At 35.5% G+C, this 19,704-nt stretch overlaps 1 protein-coding gene across 4 annotated transcripts in view; it reads left to right on the forward strand.

Moving 5' to 3' along the window:
• The window catches only part of LOC110030694 (CCR4-NOT transcription complex subunit 3), a 37,740-nt gene that overhangs the window by 12,910 nt on the left and 5,126 nt on the right, over positions 1-19,704 (forward strand). For 2 of the 4 annotated variants that reach the window (XM_020733538.1, XM_020733540.1), the window contains exons 8-16: positions 3,234-3,269; positions 5,411-6,136; positions 6,525-6,692; positions 6,905-7,034; positions 7,122-7,246; positions 9,147-9,425; positions 9,523-9,657; positions 9,740-9,921; positions 17,524-17,614. In XM_020733538.1, coding sequence (XP_020589197.1) covers positions 3,234-3,269; positions 5,411-6,136; positions 6,525-6,692; positions 6,905-7,034; positions 7,122-7,246; positions 9,147-9,425; positions 9,523-9,657; positions 9,740-9,921; positions 17,524-17,590 — 1,848 coding nt within the window. In that variant the 3' untranslated portion in view covers positions 17,591-17,614. The remainder of the gene's footprint in view (positions 1-3,233; positions 3,270-5,410; positions 6,137-6,524; positions 6,693-6,904; positions 7,035-7,121; positions 7,247-9,146; positions 9,426-9,522; positions 9,658-9,739; positions 9,922-17,523; positions 17,615-19,704) is intronic. The other 2 variants (XM_020733539.1, XM_020733542.1) reach the window with 2 other exon arrangements.

Raw genomic sequence — 19,704 nt, forward strand, 5'->3', positions numbered from 1 at the left:
CTTTCTTAGGGCTGGAGCTACTGCCCAAGGGGAGTGTTTTCTCTCCTAATTATCTTTTTTTTTATAAATATGTTGTTTTTTAATGTTTAGATTTTAGTTCTCTCTGATTTCAAAACTCTTGTCATCGGTGTTTCTCCCTTGTTAGGGTTGTATCCGAGGACAGATGGTGCTCCGACTGTATCCGACTCTAAGGTGGTGACTATCTCCACATAATTCCTCGCCTATTCCCCTCCCCGATTCGTTGCCATCTTCCTTGCATCATCCTTTCCCGTTCCTGCTGCCGACGCCCTTCTTGCACTTCTACCTTATGCCTCCGACCTCTCCTGCACCCCAAAGTGCTACCGCCAAACCTTCCTGCACTCCCTCCTGTTGCCGCTAGCCCATCACGTACACACCCATCTACCGCCGTCAACCCTTCTTGCATCCTCAAGTTGTTGTCACCACCACTTCCAATAACCCTTGCTACCGCAACTCCTTCAACCACCTTCCTGTAGCAATTCAACCGGGTTAACAGTTTTTTGTCCTCGCCTTAGGGGATGATTTGGTTGAACCGATTTGGTAAGGGGGTAGCCGGTCTAACAGGGATGCTGAATCAACTTACCTTACTTAGGATTGGAGCTGCCGCTCAAGGGGAGAGGTTTCCCTCATAGTTATCTTTTATTATAATTATGTTGTTTTTTTGTTTAGAGTTTAGTTTTCTCTGATTTTAGAACTCTTGCAGTAGGCATTTCTCCCTTGTTAGGGTTGTTTCTTAGGACGTGGTGCACTGGCTGTTTCATGCTAAGTGGCGACTCTCTACATAATCCATCACCTATTCCCCTCCCGGACTAGCTGCAATCGTCCCTGCACCCATCCTTTGCTATTCTTGCTGCCGACCGCTCTGCTTGCCCGCTCTTCTTGCACCTCCACCTTCTGCCGCCATCGGTTCTTTCCGCACCCTCAAAGTGCGGCCGCCACCCCTTCCAGCAACCCTAACTGCTACTGCAACTTCCTAAACCACCTTCCACCAATTGTTCAGCCAGGTTCACCACTTTTCGTCCTCGCCCTAGCGGGTCGTTTGTGCTTTGTGCTGCTTTATTCTTGTTTTAAGAACCTTTGTGGCCTTCTATTCTGGGGTTTCATAGCTCCCCCCTCCCCGCACCCTCCGTCTCTCGCAACACCGCCCAACACACACACACACACACACACAATTTTTATGTATCCTTAACCACCTCTTCCAATCGTTAAACTCTAATCATGCCACCAGGGAAATACATGCTGGAATCTATCAGGGATGAGATACAACGAGAGATTGGTCGGCTTCAACGGAGGCTTGCGGAGATTGATAATATAACCTTGAGGGAGATGATCCTCGACCGTGATATATATGGAGAGTCAAAATGGGAGAAATGGACCATGGTTTGAATCCATTCCATATGGATGACGCCAGTAATGAGGATGGCAAACCCGATGTTAAAAAATTCATTATCAGAGGAGGTCGAGAGAAGATTCCATCTGTGGCGAGATAGGGATTTCTGCGTCAAAGTGGATTTACTAGAGTTTGATAGAGGTATGGATTTGTACAATTTTATCGAATGACTGCAATCAAATGAGCGAATCTTTGAGTATAAGGAAATGCTGGAGGGTAAACGGGTGAGGTTAATCTTATAATCTCATCTCATCTTACAATCTCATATTCCCTAATTTAGGTGAAGTGTTAACTTTTGTATTATTGATTACATAGTATATTATTTTACTGAGCCAGGGACTATGATTTTTTTTACCGTTGAGAACTTTCTAGCACACAACAAAATTAAAATGGTATTCAATGGAAATTTCCCCTGCTGCTAACAAAGCTTCTCAAAACCTACTTTGTTATTTAATTTCTTTTATTTCTTGGTGGTAAATCATGGGCTATAATGATGCAATTGATAAATCATGAGCTATAATGATGCAATTGATAGTACTTCCCTCAATAAAAGCATCCTAAGAGATAGCATTCACCACTACATGAAGAAAATATTTTAAGTTTATTAGCAAGAACTTTGGTGAAAGTTTTCAATTTACCATCAAGCAATCTAATAGGTTTGGAATCTTCAAGAAGTTTGCAATCATATTTCTTAGGAAGCGGACAAATAAAAGCAAAACTGAGATTCGTTAGTTGTGGTGTATTAGAGGCGTTTCAGTGTTTAACATGGATACAAAAAGCTTTTTGAGGTATATTCATACTTCATGGCTTAAAATTTGTATACAATGTTTTTTAGCCCCACAACTTCACTCAAAGCTTAATATGAAAAGCTCAAGTTGATTTGATTTTGACTTAAAAAAATTAGTGAATTGCTATTATAATTTTTATCAGAGAATTACTTTACATTATAAGCCAAGTCCTTTATGATTTTAGTGTCAGTTTGACACTTCCTGAGTGCTTATTTTCTTTGTGTGCTATACTTGGTTAAATGCTGAAATTAAATTGCTTGGTTCAATTAACGATTGCTATCTGATTTGCTCAGCCATGGCTAATATTTGCAACATAGCTCTTACAAGGAGTATATTTGGAGAATGGTGCAAATTTTGGCGGTTTTTATTAGCATTTGTTTTGATTCTTTGAATGTTTATGTTACAAGTGATGCATCAGCCCAAATTCTGCTTATCTAATGTATATTTTTTTGGTGTAATACATGTTAGATTTGAAACAGTTTTAACACAAGAATTTTTTTTAAAGAAATTTTTTCTGATTGTTACATCTATTGTCCTTAAGATGAATTCAATTGTTCGTAGCTCTTTTCCTTTTTCATACTGTCTGCGGAACACAAGTTGTGACTTGTGTGTTTGGATAATGGAGCAAAATTTTGTGGTCGGTGCTAGCATGTCTATGAATGTATAAATATTTATGCAATGGGCGATTAAAGCTAAAATTCTCTTCAAATGCAGATTTATTCAGTCTGATATTTTCCATAGAAGATGCAAGTTATAATTGAATACGGGAATTTTGTCTTATTTGAGAATATTTTGTTAATCTACTCATTGTAATATAAAACAATGTGTTTGTGTTGCATGTTTTATTTTTATTATACTTGAGAGAAATGTTAGTAGTTTTCACATCTAGTGTAACTTTATCATACTTTTTGTGGAGGTGTAGATTGTCATATGTACTTCATATATTTTTTTTATGAAGTACTGACATTTATACTTCAGATGCATGCCATAAGTCCATTGTGTTCATATTAAACAGTTTCCTTTTATGTTACTTGCAGGGCGTCGGTTCTGTTTCTACTATTAAGAATTCCAATGTAAGCATGACTACAATTGTAAATTTAATTTTCTGATTAGTAATTGATTAGTAATTGATATTACCAGCTCTTAGGTGACAAGCCAGTTAATAATTTAGCACCTTCCTATTGTTTATATTCTTCTTTTGTTTTGTAGATTAGTTTTTAAATTTTTTTCATTGGCTATTGTCGACAAGTTTTTATCCCGCTGCGTTGAAATTTTCATCAAATGTTTAGGCATTGTTACTCTAAGTTGTCCAAATTTAAGTGGTTTTATCAGCCAGTAAAGATAAAAGAATAAAAAAATCTCATGCATTTAATGAATGTGTTCTTTTCTACCTAGAGGAAAAGAACCATAGGTGAAATTTCAATTTTTTTGAATGAAAATCCAAAGATATTTTCCCTAATTATGTTTTGGTTAGTGAGTCTTGAGTTTCCATTTTGAGGGAGAAAGATGCAACTTCATATAATTGTAAATATTCTATGGGATAGGATGGTCCTCTTGATCTAAGCTTGGTCTAATTAATGTCCTAGAACTACTAGGTATAGCTTGATCTGAGAGTTATTTGTGGTTGAGCAATTCTTACAATTACTAGTGGTATTCCTTCTATCCTCTCTACTAATGAAGGAAAAGCAATATCTATAGCAAAAGTGCTCTTTCTTTCTATATAGTTAGTCCAAATACCAAATTACTTGCTATTTGTAGCAGAGCTCACATTAATTGGCTATGGATTGAATTTTTTTTGTTAAGTTTCTTTATTTCTTGAAGGACAAATGAAAAGGATTGTGTAATTGTGGGTAAATTAAATTGGTTTGACTACGTTCCTATGGCTGTTTTAACATTAGACTTGTGTTTAGTTTTACATGTTCAATGTTCTGAAAGCATAAAGGCTAACTTTTTCCCACTTATAAGCTGTTTTAATTAAAAACATGACATTAAATGGTTTATTGGTACTTACTGTAAAATGATAATGAAGGCGTACTCTCTTTAATATATATATATTGTGTGTGTGTGTGTTTGTGCGGGCAGGCGGGGGGGCGGGAGGGCGGGGCTGGCGTGCGTGTGTACTCAATAATTTTAGCTATTTTAAGTGCTTATCATCAAAGTGCAACTTGATTATGTGCTTAGAGTTGTGAATTAGACTCATTTATTCTTCAAGTATTGACCGACAATGTTTCTTTATGTGGTTAACTGAATAACAATTAACAATTTTGATTCTTTATGCAAGGTTGATGGACACTCATAATAATTAAAGTATTATATTTTTGCCTCATCACACATTTCTTTATTAGGCTTGATTGAGGTTTGGTAGGTTGAACTTGATAAAAGAGAGAAAATAAAATAGTTTCAACATTTTAGTCATATTCGGCTCAATGAGACTTTAAATAAACAGGCTTGAACACGGTGATACTCAGCTTGTTTAAGAGCTCTGTTTTTTAACCAAGAGGTCTTCAGTTCAAGGTCACGTGTTTGCGGCACGTGTGCGTTTGTGTGTTCATGCGTGTGTTTACGCACGTTTGAGTGCATGTATGTGTGCGGCGCGCGTGTGAAGAAAAAAATAATGATACTTGGCTTGATTTTCTTTTTATATAGAGTATTCTTCTCAAAATATGATTTTAACACTGCTATGGATTTGTAAGCAGCCTTTTTCCTGTATAGTTAATGATACAAGGGAGTAAATGATCTTAGTAGTTTAATGCTGTGTAGTGTGATGGCTTATGAGCTGTTGGCTGATTTGTATAAATTAACAGGAATTGGCCTTCACAATGAGATTTGCACTTTTCGGATTATGCAAAGGGAAATTCCTTCTTCATTTTCATTTCTTCTCTTTTGTAGGGTGAAGCTTGGTTATTGCTAACTTGAGTGAATTGGTCGATTCTAGGGTCACAAACTTCCTTCGTTACAGGAACCTAGGTAGAAAGGGTATATGGGTTCTTCCTACCAGTATCCAACTTGCTGTGTTGTGCGCCCTCTCACTAAAAAAATAGAAATATTTATTTGGTTCAATTACTTACTTTTAGGAGTGAAGATAAATATTGCTACTCTTTTGCTTGTTCTCATGTTCTTATATATTTGGGTCTACTTGCATAATGATTTTAATTTAATATATGTTCTTGTTGCCTTTTATTTGACTAACTTGTTAGCAGCAATCTCTCAACAGAATGCTGCTCAAGACCAAAGTGAAGAAACAACTTCTCAGGATATTAATACTGACATTACTCCAAGAACCCCACCTTCAAAAACCACAGCAATAGGGTCTCCTACAACAGCAGCTCCATCTGCTGTAGCTTTGGGGCCATCAGCTGGATCCAATTCTGCTGCCACTTCTAATGCTTCTGTGCGTCCATCTGTTGTTGGGCCAACTGCAACATCAATATTTTCTGGTCCTGTTCGTGGTGCCTCCGATGGTTTATCTGCCACTGCTCCGCTTGTAAACTCTTCTGGGTTAGTTAAGGAAGATGATATCATCACCTTCCCTGGAAGGAGATCTCCTGCGATCCCTGAGATAGGACTGGGAAGAGGTCCAAACAGAGTACCATCGAATCAAGCATCTATTAGTACTCCCATAAGCTTAACCTCAGTTGGCATTTCTAGCTCTGGGGCTCTTAGTTCTGTCCCTGCAGCTTCCGACTTGAGCAAGAGAACTGTTCTAACTGTTGATGAGAGAATTTCAAGCGCTGCTCTTGCTCAGCCATTGGCTTCTGCTATAAGTAATCGAATGCTACCAATGCAGGTTTCACAAGCTAACGAGGGGACGACCTCAATTGATTCCAACAATCTGGTAGAAAGTCCTATTGTTGGTGGAAGAGTCTTTTCACCCTCTGCTGTCAGTGGAGTCCAATGGAGGCCTCAAAGTGCAACTTCCTTTCAGAATCAAAGTGAAACAGTATATGCTTCCATGCTATTTATGAATTTAACTCTGTTTGTAGTTTTCTGTTGCTCTTTAAAAAAGAAAAAAGAATTTTTGTTTATGAACTATTTCATTGTGCAATTTCATATTTGTCTTTTGGTTTGGCTGCATGTGCTGTAGTATGAAGATAGAAATCAAGTGTTCATTTTTTCCACAGCATTTCCATTTGTTGTGGAAGAATATAAGAGAAGAAATCGGTTAAGATGAATCATTTTGCTCTTTTGTTTTTCCAAACTTAATATGTATTTTATGTCTGTTGCATGGGTTCGTTTATCATTTTTTCTTGCCTGCGCTCTTATAATTTTTGAAAGAATGAAATGCAGTTGTAGATACTTTGAAGAATTTTCATAGAATATATTTATAGGGACAGTTGCGTGGTAGACCGGAGATTGCTCCAGACCAGAGGGAGAAGTATCTGCAGCGTCTCCAACAAGTGCAGCAACAAGGCCATAGTTCTCTTCTCAGCGTCCCTCATTTAAGCGGGGCTAATTCCAAACAATTCCTTATGCAACAACAGAGTGCTCTTTTACAGGTTCATGTTTCATTTAGACATGGCTATTCATTGTAATATTTGATTGTTTTTCACCACTGAATTTTTTTCTCATAGTTGTAATGTTGATAATTATCTTTAGCATTAAATCAAATAAGTAATTTTGTTTAGATCCCTTATAGCGTGTCATGTAAAATAATACTCTTTTTCTTTGGATGCAACTGTATGTCTTAGTCTTCAATCATTTATATCAGGCTGGAATAGGGCTTAATGTTCAGCCTCCTGGTTTAGCTGCTGCTACATCTGTTCAACAGCAGTTGCAGTCTCCCATGCATAAACAATCACAACATCATGTATTGCCCGCAACTGGAACAAAAGAAACTGGTTAGTTTCTCTTTTTATTCTCTTTATCTAGTAATCTCTAGTATTTGTGATTATCGCCTAAATCTGTTTGTTTATGTTATAATGTAGATACGGGTAACTCTAAAGTAGATGAGCTGCAACAGCAGACTCTGTTGGACGATTTGAATGTGGAACCTGCAAGTACTGCTCTTGACAAGGGTATCAACGATGATGATCCCAAGTCAGCATTTTCGGTAGAAAATCAAGATTGCAACTTTGGCTCTACTTCTTGTTTTAAGTGATTATAATTCCTTATCAGTAAAGCTAGATAAAATTTAAGAACCTGAAGTTCTTTTTACAATATGAATATTTTTAGTTGATACTTTCTTTGAACCAATTGCTCATATTGAAACAACCCTTCCACCTGCAGAATTTTCTTTCATTCTAGTTTTTTGAAACGCCAGTATTATGTGCTTATAACATAAGTGTTAGATTTTGATTTAAAAATTTGAGTCTTAATAGAAAAAGTATCCAGAGAAGATAAGGGACAAAATTTTGGTCCAATTTATGATTGCTTGTTGACTATTATGAATTACTGTTAATAATTTTGTCCTGAAACTGTGACATAAGTGTTTACCATTGAAGTTTAAATTGGTCCGCCGTTTGTTTTAGGCTGCCTGGGTTTGATTCCAAGACTAAGTCTTAGACATGAAAATTGATTTTATTAGTGTTTTTCCTATGGTAAGACAGTACATGATCTCTAGATATGCATTCCTGTTGAGTATATCAACTCTATCAAGCCAAACCTTGATATAAGATTATCATAGCATAAATAATATAGCAATCTGCGGCAATTACAACACAGATGCATAAGTTCTCAGTAATGTTCATAATAACATGTTTTTTGGATCTGAAGTGCAGTTTGATGCTTCGATGTTTTGTGAAAACCTCACTATGCCTGTATCTAAATCCGAAGGCATGCCATTTTAGAAGACTGAAGTTACTCGACATTTTCTTACTATGATTTAAGGTTTTATGACATAGTTCAACGCACTTAATTTTAAATTAAGGAGTTAGCTAAAAAGGTTAAAATATTTTTATCCGGTTATATTTTTTTGGTTGGAATAGGTGCTTATCATTGGTAATACACATCATGAATGTGCACCAGGGGGCCCGTGGACCCCAACCAGCCCTCATGAAAATTTTTGCATCACTGTTATGTATCAAACTGGGAGAGAATCTCTGTCTGCTTTTCTCTTAACATTTTCCATTGACAATGAAGTTTAATGAGTTTTGATGTAGTTTTTTATCTATTTACTTGTTATATGATGCAGTTTGTTTCACTAAGAATTTTAGGTCACATAGTGGTGTTGAATTATAATTAGGTGTAAATATTAATCCAAAGTTTCATTGGATTATTTTTTGGTTAATTGTAACTGCAGATAGTTTTGGATTCTTGATAAGATCACAGGGTTTTTTAAAATTAAGAGCTAAGCCATTTTGCCTTTACATATGAGGGTGACAGAAGATGCAAGGGTTCTGGCTTGACATTAAGTTACTAGAAGTACACGGAGAACAACGGATGCATGTTAGTAGCATGCTGTTCAACCACTAATAATTTAACGCGCAGATGTATTTAAGATATTTTGTTTCTTTTTCTTTACCAATTTAAGTAGAAACCCTACATTCTTGGTTCCCTGACATTTTTTTGGCTTTCTATTTCTTCTCACAATATAAAGCTATTAGCAAATTGTCTCATGCAATACAAGGGAAATCCTATCATAAATTTTATTTTGATTGGAAAGTTGCATGCTTAACATATCTCGTTAAACTAAAATAAAGTACATACAATAGTAGGCAGAAAAGTCAATGAGAAGATGAAAAAGATAAAAAAAAAATGCAGAAAAAGTGACTTCATAGTTGTTTGGAAACACTCACTGACAATTGTGTTTCTTTTGATTTTATTTATTTTTGGGTTGTTCAGTTATACATGCTCTAGAGGGTGAGGTTTATAAAGGCAAATATCATGGGAAAGCAAACCAACATTTATGAAAATATTTCATTGATTAATCTATGGGATGAATTTTATGTATGTGATTTTCTTTTCTCTAATATGTCTATTTGAGAAATTATAAATTTTGTCTCTTATACTAGGTCTCAGGTTCTACATCTATAGTTGATGCTACTCAATTGCCCAGAGGTACGGATCTTTCTCCAGGGCAACTATTGCAATCAAGCCAGTCTTCTGCTAATCTCGGTGTCATTGGTAGAAGAAGCGTTTCAGAACATGGTGCCATTGGTGACAACCTTAATGGTTTGGCCGTGAATTCTGGCGGGCTTCATGATCAGAACTATAATTTGCAGATGCTTGAAGCAGCCTTTTTCAAGCTTCCTCAGCCCAAGGATTCACAACGAGTCAAGAATTATATGCCGGTACAGCTTGTATACAGTATATGAGTTTTTCACTATTTCTTCTATAATAATTTTAATATTAGTTTAAACCTAATATTTTTAAAAAAAATTAATTTAGAGACATCCTGCTGTGACTCCTGCTAGCTATCCTCAGACTCGAGCTGAAATTCTTGAAAATCCAGCTTTTTGGGAGAGGTTGGGTATGGACCAATTTGGTACTGATACATTATTCTTTGCGTTTTACTACCAACAGGTATCTTTATTGTTGTTATGTGCCCTTTAAAACAGTTGTAAACCGTGTAACTTGTACATAGTAATATTAATAAATTTTGCAGAACTCTTACCAACAATACTTAGCAGCAAGAGAACTGAAGCGGCTATCCTGGAGGTACCATAGGAAATATAACACATGGTTTCAGCGACACGAAGAACCTAAAGTTACAACGGATGAATTTGAGAAAGGAACATATGTGTATTTTGATTTTCATATTGCAGATGATAATCAACAGCAAGGATGGTATGCCCTACTCCAATTCTTCATAATTATTATTTTATTAACTGCTAATTACGCAACCCAGCTACGTTGCTTATTTGAAGAAATTTCACTACCATTGATTTCAAGAGTTCGAGTAAATTTGTTAAGTGATTCATTTCATCATTTTGTGCTGAATTTATATATCTTGGTAGGAGATATGAAAAAAATGATGATAAAAAATAATATATAATTAATTATAATTAAGAAAATATATTACATTAGTGAGTTGGTAATAATAATTAAACAACTTATTGAGGTAACATGAATAGAATAAGGCGGAGGATTGCTGAGCTTGATGGAACATTTATGGAGGTGGAATCGGAATTGATGGAGATTGATTTTTTCAACACTTACTCTTGAGCGAAAGAATGGATGCTATCCATTCCAAGCTTGTATTTAAACTTTTGAAATATTATTATTAATAATCTTTTGATGAGAAACTTTGTAAGTTCTCCATTTGTGATGATGAATGGAATTTAAATTCGATCACTATGCTAATCAAGTTATTATACTTTGTTTTGTTCATTCTGCATAGAATTATTTACAATATTGATGGCTGATTTAACATATCATATCCGAGCCTCTAAGACCTTTCAGTTCAACCTTAAACTTATCAAGAATAAATTTTGGCTGTAATAGCTCGTATATTCGTAGTGCAATGATTATAAATTTGGCTTTTGTGTTCGTTCTACACTGTATATATTTTTTACTTGTCCAAGACTCGATGTCATGTGGTTGCCTTCTAAGATTGTACAATATTATGAAAGTGGCATCTTATCCTTCCTAAAATTTATATAATCGACATTTATCCAGCCTTCAAGTGTCAGATTTTATCATTTATGAAATGATTTTAGTCACAACTTATGCAATATCAGATCTTGTTTGTAATAAGTAGATAAGTCTTCTCACAAGTCTTTGAGAGGTCTTCTTTATTGTTGTATCCTCAATAGCATCTCCTATTTTATGACTAAATTTTATGTGGCTCTTGACAATTTGCATCCCAACTTACCTGTCTCTTTCAGTAGTCCTTATATCTTTTTCTTCTTGTGATATAAAGATCCCCTGTTGAGAGTGCCACCGTAATGCTAGCGAGGCAATTTAGCTTATTTACTTTCTTGAATTCAAATTCTTAGATTACTCTCTTCTTTAAAGTTCCAGATTATCCATGGGTGGTTATTTTGGTCTCATATTATTTAAAGTTTCTAATCTAATTCCTTGACCCATTAAACATGGTCTAAGATAGTTTTATATGCAGAAGATTCCACACAAATATCTTGAATTAGGTGGAAATGGAAGTATTTTCGAAAGATGAAGTTTTTATACGTTTTGATATGTATGAAATACTTTTATTTCCTTATATGTAAACTTTTTTTTTTGTCAAATTAAGTAATGTTTTAACTATGGAATTACTTCAGATTTTATTTGAGTCAATTGATTAAATTGGACCCTTAAAGTAATCTGCGGTTAAAATGGCCTTGCACAAAGTCCATGGACTATTTTGATTGTGCATTTGTGCTTGTATATTCATGTGTGCTTATATATGTGTGATGATATGTATTATATCTATCTATCTATCTATCTATCCATCTATCTATATCTATATTTATATATGAATATATATCTATCTATCAAGATATATATATATATATATAAAGCCCAATGGCAAATATATTAATACGGAAAAGATACAGAAATGTTACATGAGGGGGCCTAAAAGAAAGCCTAACTCATACAAAACAATACACACAAAACTCAAATAAAACAAAGATACATAAAAGAAAAAAAAACCAAAAGCCACAAAAGGGCACAAAAGTGCTAGGCACAAAAGTGCTAGGGCCTGCCTCTAGTTTGTAGAAGTGAGCCGGCTAACAAATTAGTAAGGTGAGTATCATTGCCCGTAGTAACCAAGGTATCATCCATCAGATTCCTGAGCTCAAGTAGATTTTCATTTTTCTTCTTCCTCCTAGATGTGTAGACCTGCCATTTCTCATCCGATGATTGACTCATTTGATCAGTAGATTCCAAAGGTGGTCGGACAGTTGTAGGTCATTACACATCATGATCCCCATGAGCCTGAATAATACTAACATCTTTCTGGACCTGATGAGACAGTAGTGAAACAGTAGATGTATTTCCATCTGTATTATCGGTGATAGGTTCTAAGGCAGACGGGGTATGGAGAATCTCTCTTTCCCCCACGATAGGAGGTTTCAAAGACGGGGGAGCTACAAGTGGGGACTGAATGGTTGACATATTGCCTGCGGGGAAAGTGACGTCTTCCGGGGTATCATTCAGATGATCAATAGTGTCAAAAACTTGGAGTTGATCCGAAGATGGAATCACTACCTCTAGCGGAGCAGTTTGCTTTTTTGGTCTAAGATGGGGGTGTAGATGATGACATTGAGAACTGGAGTGTCCGAACATACGACAGTTCGAATAATACGGCGGAAAATGCTCAATCTCTACCTTCTGCCAATATCCTTGGTGTTGGCAGGTGTAGTGATGTCTCTTTCAACAAGTATTCTGACTTCAGATGAACAGGAAAGATTAAAAGTAGGAATGTCCGTCTTGAGCGACTTTCCATAGGCTAAGACGATAGAGTACAATACTTTTTGAGAAAAATAATAAAATTTCAGACCAGAGAATCGAATCCAAACCGGAATGATTGGTGGTTCCGTCTGTCGGTCAAAATTTGCAGACCATTTCAGAATCTTCATTGCTCTGAATCTTCAGAATCTTCATTGCTCTGTTATCAATCCATATTATCTTTCTAGCAAATAAGCGCATGTAATCATCTTCATTACTAATTTGAATAAGAATGTGCCTCCCATCTAATAGTCCAATTTTTCACTCTCCAACTAGGTGCATAAGTTCAAATTCTTTACGAATGAGCTCCATTTTGGGATGACCATATAGAAATTTCCCAACCAAATTCAGACGATAGGAGAAAATAAGTTGAATACCTTCAGCTTCTGTAAAAGATATGACAGACTTCCCATTCTTCCTAACAAGTTTCTTGATGTTCTCCGCCCACTCAAACAAATGAGGAAAATATGACGATTTAGGTGTGTCTGAGGCGTGGACATCTGAGGCGTGGACACCCGCAAGGGCAGCTGCAGACGATCCGTCCGAAGCCAACGAAAGCTTTGAAAGAAAGAAGAGAGGACGCTGTGAACCCAAAGAAGCCGCACAGGAGCGCACCCGCAAGAGGGAGCCGCAGATGAAAGACGTGAGACGAGCCGCAGAGCCGTCGAGGAGCCGCATAGACGCGAGACGGTCCGCAGAGGAGCTGCAAAGCACGAGACGCGTCTCAGACTCGGAGAAGAAGCGGGGAAGACAAATGGAATCGAGCGCGAGAGCGAAGTTGTAATGTCTCAGAGCCGGAGAAGACGAAAGGAATCGAGCGCAAGGGCGAGCGAAGCCGTAACTGTTGCTAGGATTAGCCATAGTTTATGTATGACTTTCAAGTAAACTTTATGTTCATGTGTTGTTTGCTCGATAACTTAACAAACCCCACACAAAAAAAAAAAAAAAAAAAAAAAAAAAAACATGTTTGTATCATAAATATAGCCTACAACACTTGAGCTTGCTCAAGGATGATTTGTTTGCATCCTTGCTCTAGCAATAATTCATCAACAGAGCGTTGTAATGCTACCCTACACCAAAAAATTGCGCTGCAATGTTACCCTACTGAGTGCGGCAATGCTATCGGCACCAGAACAACTAGCCGGAAGATAAAGAACAGAGTGCCCCTTAGTGCCAAACTTCTAGAGTCTTAGCGTTGCATCTAGAGTGCCGTAGTGTTACAGCCGACCAAAACAATCACTCATTTTGGAATTCTAGGGTGGAATGCAATTAAAGGTGTTGATAGGATTTAAAATAGGGGGAGAGCATTTTTAAAGAGTTAAAGAGTGGGAGGAAGTCTAGGAGTGCGTGTTTGAAGTGTTGTGTGGGATTTGTTGATTGTATAGTGAGAATGTTCTGAGCTCAATAGAGGAAGTGTGGGTGTAGGGTAAAAGGAAGAAGCAAGTCTAGAGATTTGTAAAACTTTTCACTGCAGATATTGGATTTCATTCAAAAATTTCAGTGCCTTAGTTCCTTTACTTTTTCTTGCATTTTCAATTATAAATTTATTTATTATTGGTTTGAATGGAGCAATTTACTTGTGTTGGAACTTTAATCATATTAGGCTAAATAATTTATCTTTGGATTTGTGGGTTGTATTTCAATTTTTGATGGATTTGTTCTTCATAACGCAATGAACTGAGAATGCTAGTTTATTTTTCTTCCATTTTTATTTAATAATAGTGATGACCACACTTTTTTAAAATATCGTGGGGATTGGTGATATCGGCATAGCCTTAATTTACACGAGGAAGAATCGTAACTGAGGTTTAGAAGAATAAACATTTTGCCTCTGAACCTTAGCAGTTATTTAGGGAAGTGCAAAATATCAATTTTAAATCCTATATTTGCATAGACATATAGCATTTATAAATTTTAAAATTAGGTTTAACTATCAAGAGAGGTTAAAAATTACTCATGTTCCGGATTGATGGCAACTCTTATATTATGAAAACACATTTCTCAAAATTTTGGATATACAAATTGTAAATTCTGAAGTCTCACGTTTGTGTTATTTTTGCTTTAAAATATTTTAAATAACCTTTGAAAAATCTAACTTTTGGATAAAAATTAGGGTTTAAAGCTAGTGATTAACCTTCTTATTAAATAGTTGACTTTTTTTTTTTGGGAATGATCTCTTACTCGAATTCACTATATTATTTGTGCGACGTGTACTCGTGTTTGCCCTTGCAGAATTCAGTTCAAGTTATAAACAACTCAATAGGTAAATCATCTCTCTAGTTTACACAACATAGATGAGTTTAGAAAATAATATTTATGCTAATCATGGTAGATGAATCAATAAAACTTCTTTAATAATTCATCCTTTTTAAAGTTGACAATGCTAGAAATTTTGAAAGATCCATTTGCAAAATAATAGGATGAATAAGGATTCTTATAATATTTATTTTTATTGTTTCATTTTTATATAAGAATGCCATAATAAAAGCGCAATCTAATTGTACTTTTTAAGATATTTTAATAGCAATACCCATATTCAAATTTGCTATTAAATAAATATTTTACGTGTGAGTGCCTTATTGTCTCCAACTTTTGCCATCAGTCAATATGCACTTGCAAACATTTATATATCGATCATTACATTTGCATTATTATGTCATTTTAGAAGTAATATCTTTTTTATAGTGGACAATGTATGGCACTGAATGAATACCTGCCATGTGATATGCTTGTATATATATATTCAAAAAAAAATTATTCACTTTGCGTTGTTTTGCAAAAGTTTCCTATAATAATCATATTTTTTTTCTCTTTGAATTATAAATAAATGTACATCATTTCAATTACTCTTTAATTTTATTAAATAATTATGCCGTCACTAACCTTTAATCTTTAATTTGTCTGACATTGCATAAAAATTGATGTATTATATTTCTAGTTTTATGAAACTTTATATTTATTTTAATATTAAAAAGTTATTATTTAAGTTACAACTTTTACCTTGAACATATCAGTCTTACTTATTTGTGCAAACAAAGGTTTTAATAACATTCTACATAAAATTCCTATTTATATGCATCCTGGATTTCATCCTTTGCCTTTCCAATGTTGTAAAAATAACTTCTGTATTTTTTTTTGGTTGATCAAAATTAAAATATGTTTTTCCAAACTTTTAATGGAAGAAGTTAGCATACAATCTTAAATAAAATCTGATTGAAAATAAAGCTTTTAACCTTGTTTGTCATCAACTTGCTTAGTCACTCGATCACTCTTTGCTCCAACTTGATTGTCTTCTACTATCTCATTTAATGTATCTCTCCTCTCTCACACATTTATTATTATTATTTTTTGTAGATTGAATTTTCTGCAAATAGGCACTTAACACTTGACCAAATCGATTGTTAAATCATTTCCTCTTTAGATTTCTCAATTCATCCATTCCCCCCCTCTCTTCCGCTCTTCATCTCCTCTGACTTTTTCCCACTCATCCATTCTCTCTCTTTTGTTCAGCTTCCAGTCCATTCTCTCTCTTTTTGTTCAGCTTCCAGTCCATCTCGCCCGCTTTTATATAATAAGAAATTGGATACTTGTTGGTTCCAATGAACCTAGTATTGCAGGTTCATATTTTTTTAATAGGCATTTACAATTGCAAGGTTGCTTTCTTTTATTAAATCAAGTATACATTTTCTTGTTTCATTTCTATCTCGTATTCTTAGATGATTTTAATCCTAGCATATCACATCCCACTAGAACCTGCATATTAATTCAAGTTAACTCTAATAATCCTCCTCTCCTCTTCAGATGCATGTTCTTATAACAGCTATTTCTTTCTAAAGTTGCATTCTTCAAATTTTATTTTAATCCAACTTGAGGTGTTTAAGAACTCACCAAATTTTTAAACTCCTCATGGACAATCAATTAAATGTAAAAACACTATTATTAGCTTGCTTCAAAAAATTATCTATTCCTATACCATTCAAATTGCTAACCATCCCTTTAATTATCTCGCGCCATTTTCCCTGGATTTCGCCCCTTCTCAGTTTGTCTGTTTGCATGCTGGTAATATTGATCTTCTAATCATTCTATCCTCCGATTCTCATTTCTTCCTATTTAAAGTTGCGCAATTTGATATGGCTATCTAATTTGAACTTTTTGCCTAGTAAAACTTGTCCATGTTTCTACTCTCTTGGATCAAGTTGTGTTAGTGTAGGTAACATACTAGATTTTTTTTTTTTTTTTTTTAATTTTTCACAGCATTCTGATTAAATTGTGGCTCATCACTTATGGGCGATGTCCCACCATGGCTAGAAGTTGTAAAAATAAAGCATAAACTGGAGTACCAAATGCAATTCTCCGGAGGCTGTAGGACTGAATAGAGATGGATCGGAAGCCGGACCCTAGATGATTGGATTTAAGGCTCGTGATGGTGACCATATTTACTTTTTTAGTACAATTCAAATGCATTATAAGAATTCTTGGAGAAAATGTGAAGGGCTGTGCCTTGTTAATGCATGATAGATTTTCTTTCTAGAATAGATGCATTATTAACGTAGAACATATATCTGGTGAGGAACAGTACACAAAAGAGACTAAAGCTAAGGGTTTTGCCTAACACGCCACCTCAGCTCCCCTTAAAATTATAAAAGTTTTCTTCGCTTCCGAAGAAGTTTTCTTATGCTTGTTTTGGTGCTGGTGGATGGAGTGTTTATTTGGCAAATTTTCCATAGTAATCAGACGCCAAATGTATAACGCCATACTTAGGATTGCAGTTGCTGGCATCACTGGAACTGACCATAAATGTTTGCTAAGAATTCTATAACCGGCACTCGTCATACTTTTCTGTTTTTTTAACCTATCTCCCATGTTATCCTGTTATTGTATGCTAATCATTTTTATTGAGTTGAGGGCTGCATCTATGCTGATTTAAATTAGAGCCTTAACTTTTCACACTAATAAATGTTTCTGGTGCTTTATTCTTTTGTATTATGTCATTTGCAGGTGCCAGCGGATTAAAACAGACTTCACTTTCGAGTACAATTACCTTGAAGATGACCTTGTGTTATAGACTTAACTGAAAGACCAGATATCGGTAAAGAAGCTTTTTAACTCCTGCAGTTATCAATCACGCTGCATTTCGCTGTGCTCCCTTTGCTGTATCTTTTAGACTCTTATTGACAATACCCTACATTTTCAGATATTTTGTTTTTGCATCCGTTTGTTGTTCCACCACATCAGATTTGACATAGATAAATAATAGTGACATTTACATTCATACCACCTAATTCCTACGCATTTAAATATCTAACACCTAAAGTTTTTCTTTAACATTTATACCACCTAAATCTTTCTTATCACACCAAAAATGCCGCCATATTAACTTTTAAAATGAAATATACCTTTCATGCATAAGTCAGGTGGTATATATGTAAAAAATTGAAGTATAGGTGTTAGATATATAAATAGATAAGAATTGTGATATGTAGGTAAACCTTCCTAAATAATATAAAATGACCTTATTGCTCAATCTATAGGTGTGTTTCAGGACAATTTGATGTTACAGCTTTAATTTAAGTTTTAGTCCTCTTATTATGATGATTAGTATTATAATTATTAGCCTTCTTAGATATGATTTTTATTAGCAGATACTATTTTAATTTATTAGCCTTTATTTACTTCCGTTCCTATATTTATATATTTCCTATTTGATGTATTTCTGAATTTGTCATTCCTTGTATATGAGTCGTGTAATGTGTATGCATACCCCTTTCCCTATTAATGAAATCTATCCCGCTTTATTATCAAAAGCTAACACCCTAGTTGCCGCTATGACTTCCCTGGCCATTGGCCATCTGCAGGCCTTCCCCTGTAGGGTTTCCACCGTTGGCCACCTACAGACCTTCTCGCTATGTTTTCTCCAGCCGACCTGATCTTTGATCCTGAGCATCCTTCTATCCGCCGAACCTTTTTCCAGCCGAATGGGTCTCCCTCCAGGATCGCTAGAGATCCTCTCTGAGGCCATATCTATCCCTTGTAATACCCACTGTAGCTAGTTCTTCCTTCTGCAGCTAGAATCTTCCTATGTCTCGGCAACCCAACATCACCTTTGGCTTAGTCAAAATCATGGCGAACTCCTCTACTACTGAGCCTCCTCCCGACGGTGTACTTTAGTCCACCGGAGGATCAACACCGATCTCAATCCTTCTGCAAACCGAAAGCTCAGAAATCACTTGAACTTGTTGATCACCACTCATAAACTTAACGCCTCTAATTTTCTCAATGGTCCTAAGCCGTGTCATTGTTCGTTAAAGGATGCGAGAAATCCCACCATGTCACAGGGGTGATTCGTAAACCTCCTAAAACTGACCCAACGTATAGAGCGTGGGAAGTGGAGAATTTCATAGTCATGTCATAGCTGATCAATTCCACGAGACTATGATTGGTCGTTCGTATCTGTTTCTTCCGTCTGCAAGTGCACTATATCGTTTAGGATGCCTATTCGGTTGTGGGAAACTTAGGCCAACTTTATGCCTACTCGTTTAGGATACCTCCTAAAACTAAAACAACTTTTTCTTGTGTGTTTGATAAGTTGATAAATCTCAAATTGATAAAAATTAATTTTTTTTATTGATGAACAAATGAGGATACAACTTAGTTACATAATTCAAATTAAGATAACCCAGGCGACAATGTCATAACATGACATGATTTTCAGCAGACAGAGACTCAACAAACTCAGAAGGGTAAATATGGAGGCGAGATCATTTTTTGTATTTATAGAGGCTTTCTTTGATAGGTTTTGATGCATTTCAATAATGCCGATTACCTTTCCCAACCCAACCTAAAATTTCCAAGAGTTTGTAAGGAATTTAGGTTTATACTTCATATCACGAGTAAACATTTTGGAATATATAAAACGTAGGGAAGAGTAATATCCTGATAAATTTTCCTATCTCCATTCTCAACAATATTTGAGTGTGATCTGTCGGCGAGTCTTACTAATCTATATATAGAAGTCTCTTGATAGTTGATTAGAGCATTGCTGTCTCCGGTCATATGATCAGAGGCTCCTGAATCTATGATCCAAGTTTTAAATCTCCCATTATTTATAAGATGAGAGAAGAATATATTACCTTGGTTTGTCACGAGATTGGTGTGCTGATTTGAATTTCCTCAAAGGAG

This window comes from Phalaenopsis equestris, unplaced genomic scaffold (genome assembly GCF_001263595.1).
Source record: "Phalaenopsis equestris unplaced genomic scaffold, ASM126359v1 Scaffold000754, whole genome shotgun sequence".
Classification (NCBI taxonomy): Eukaryota; Viridiplantae; Streptophyta; class Magnoliopsida; order Asparagales; family Orchidaceae; genus Phalaenopsis; species Phalaenopsis equestris.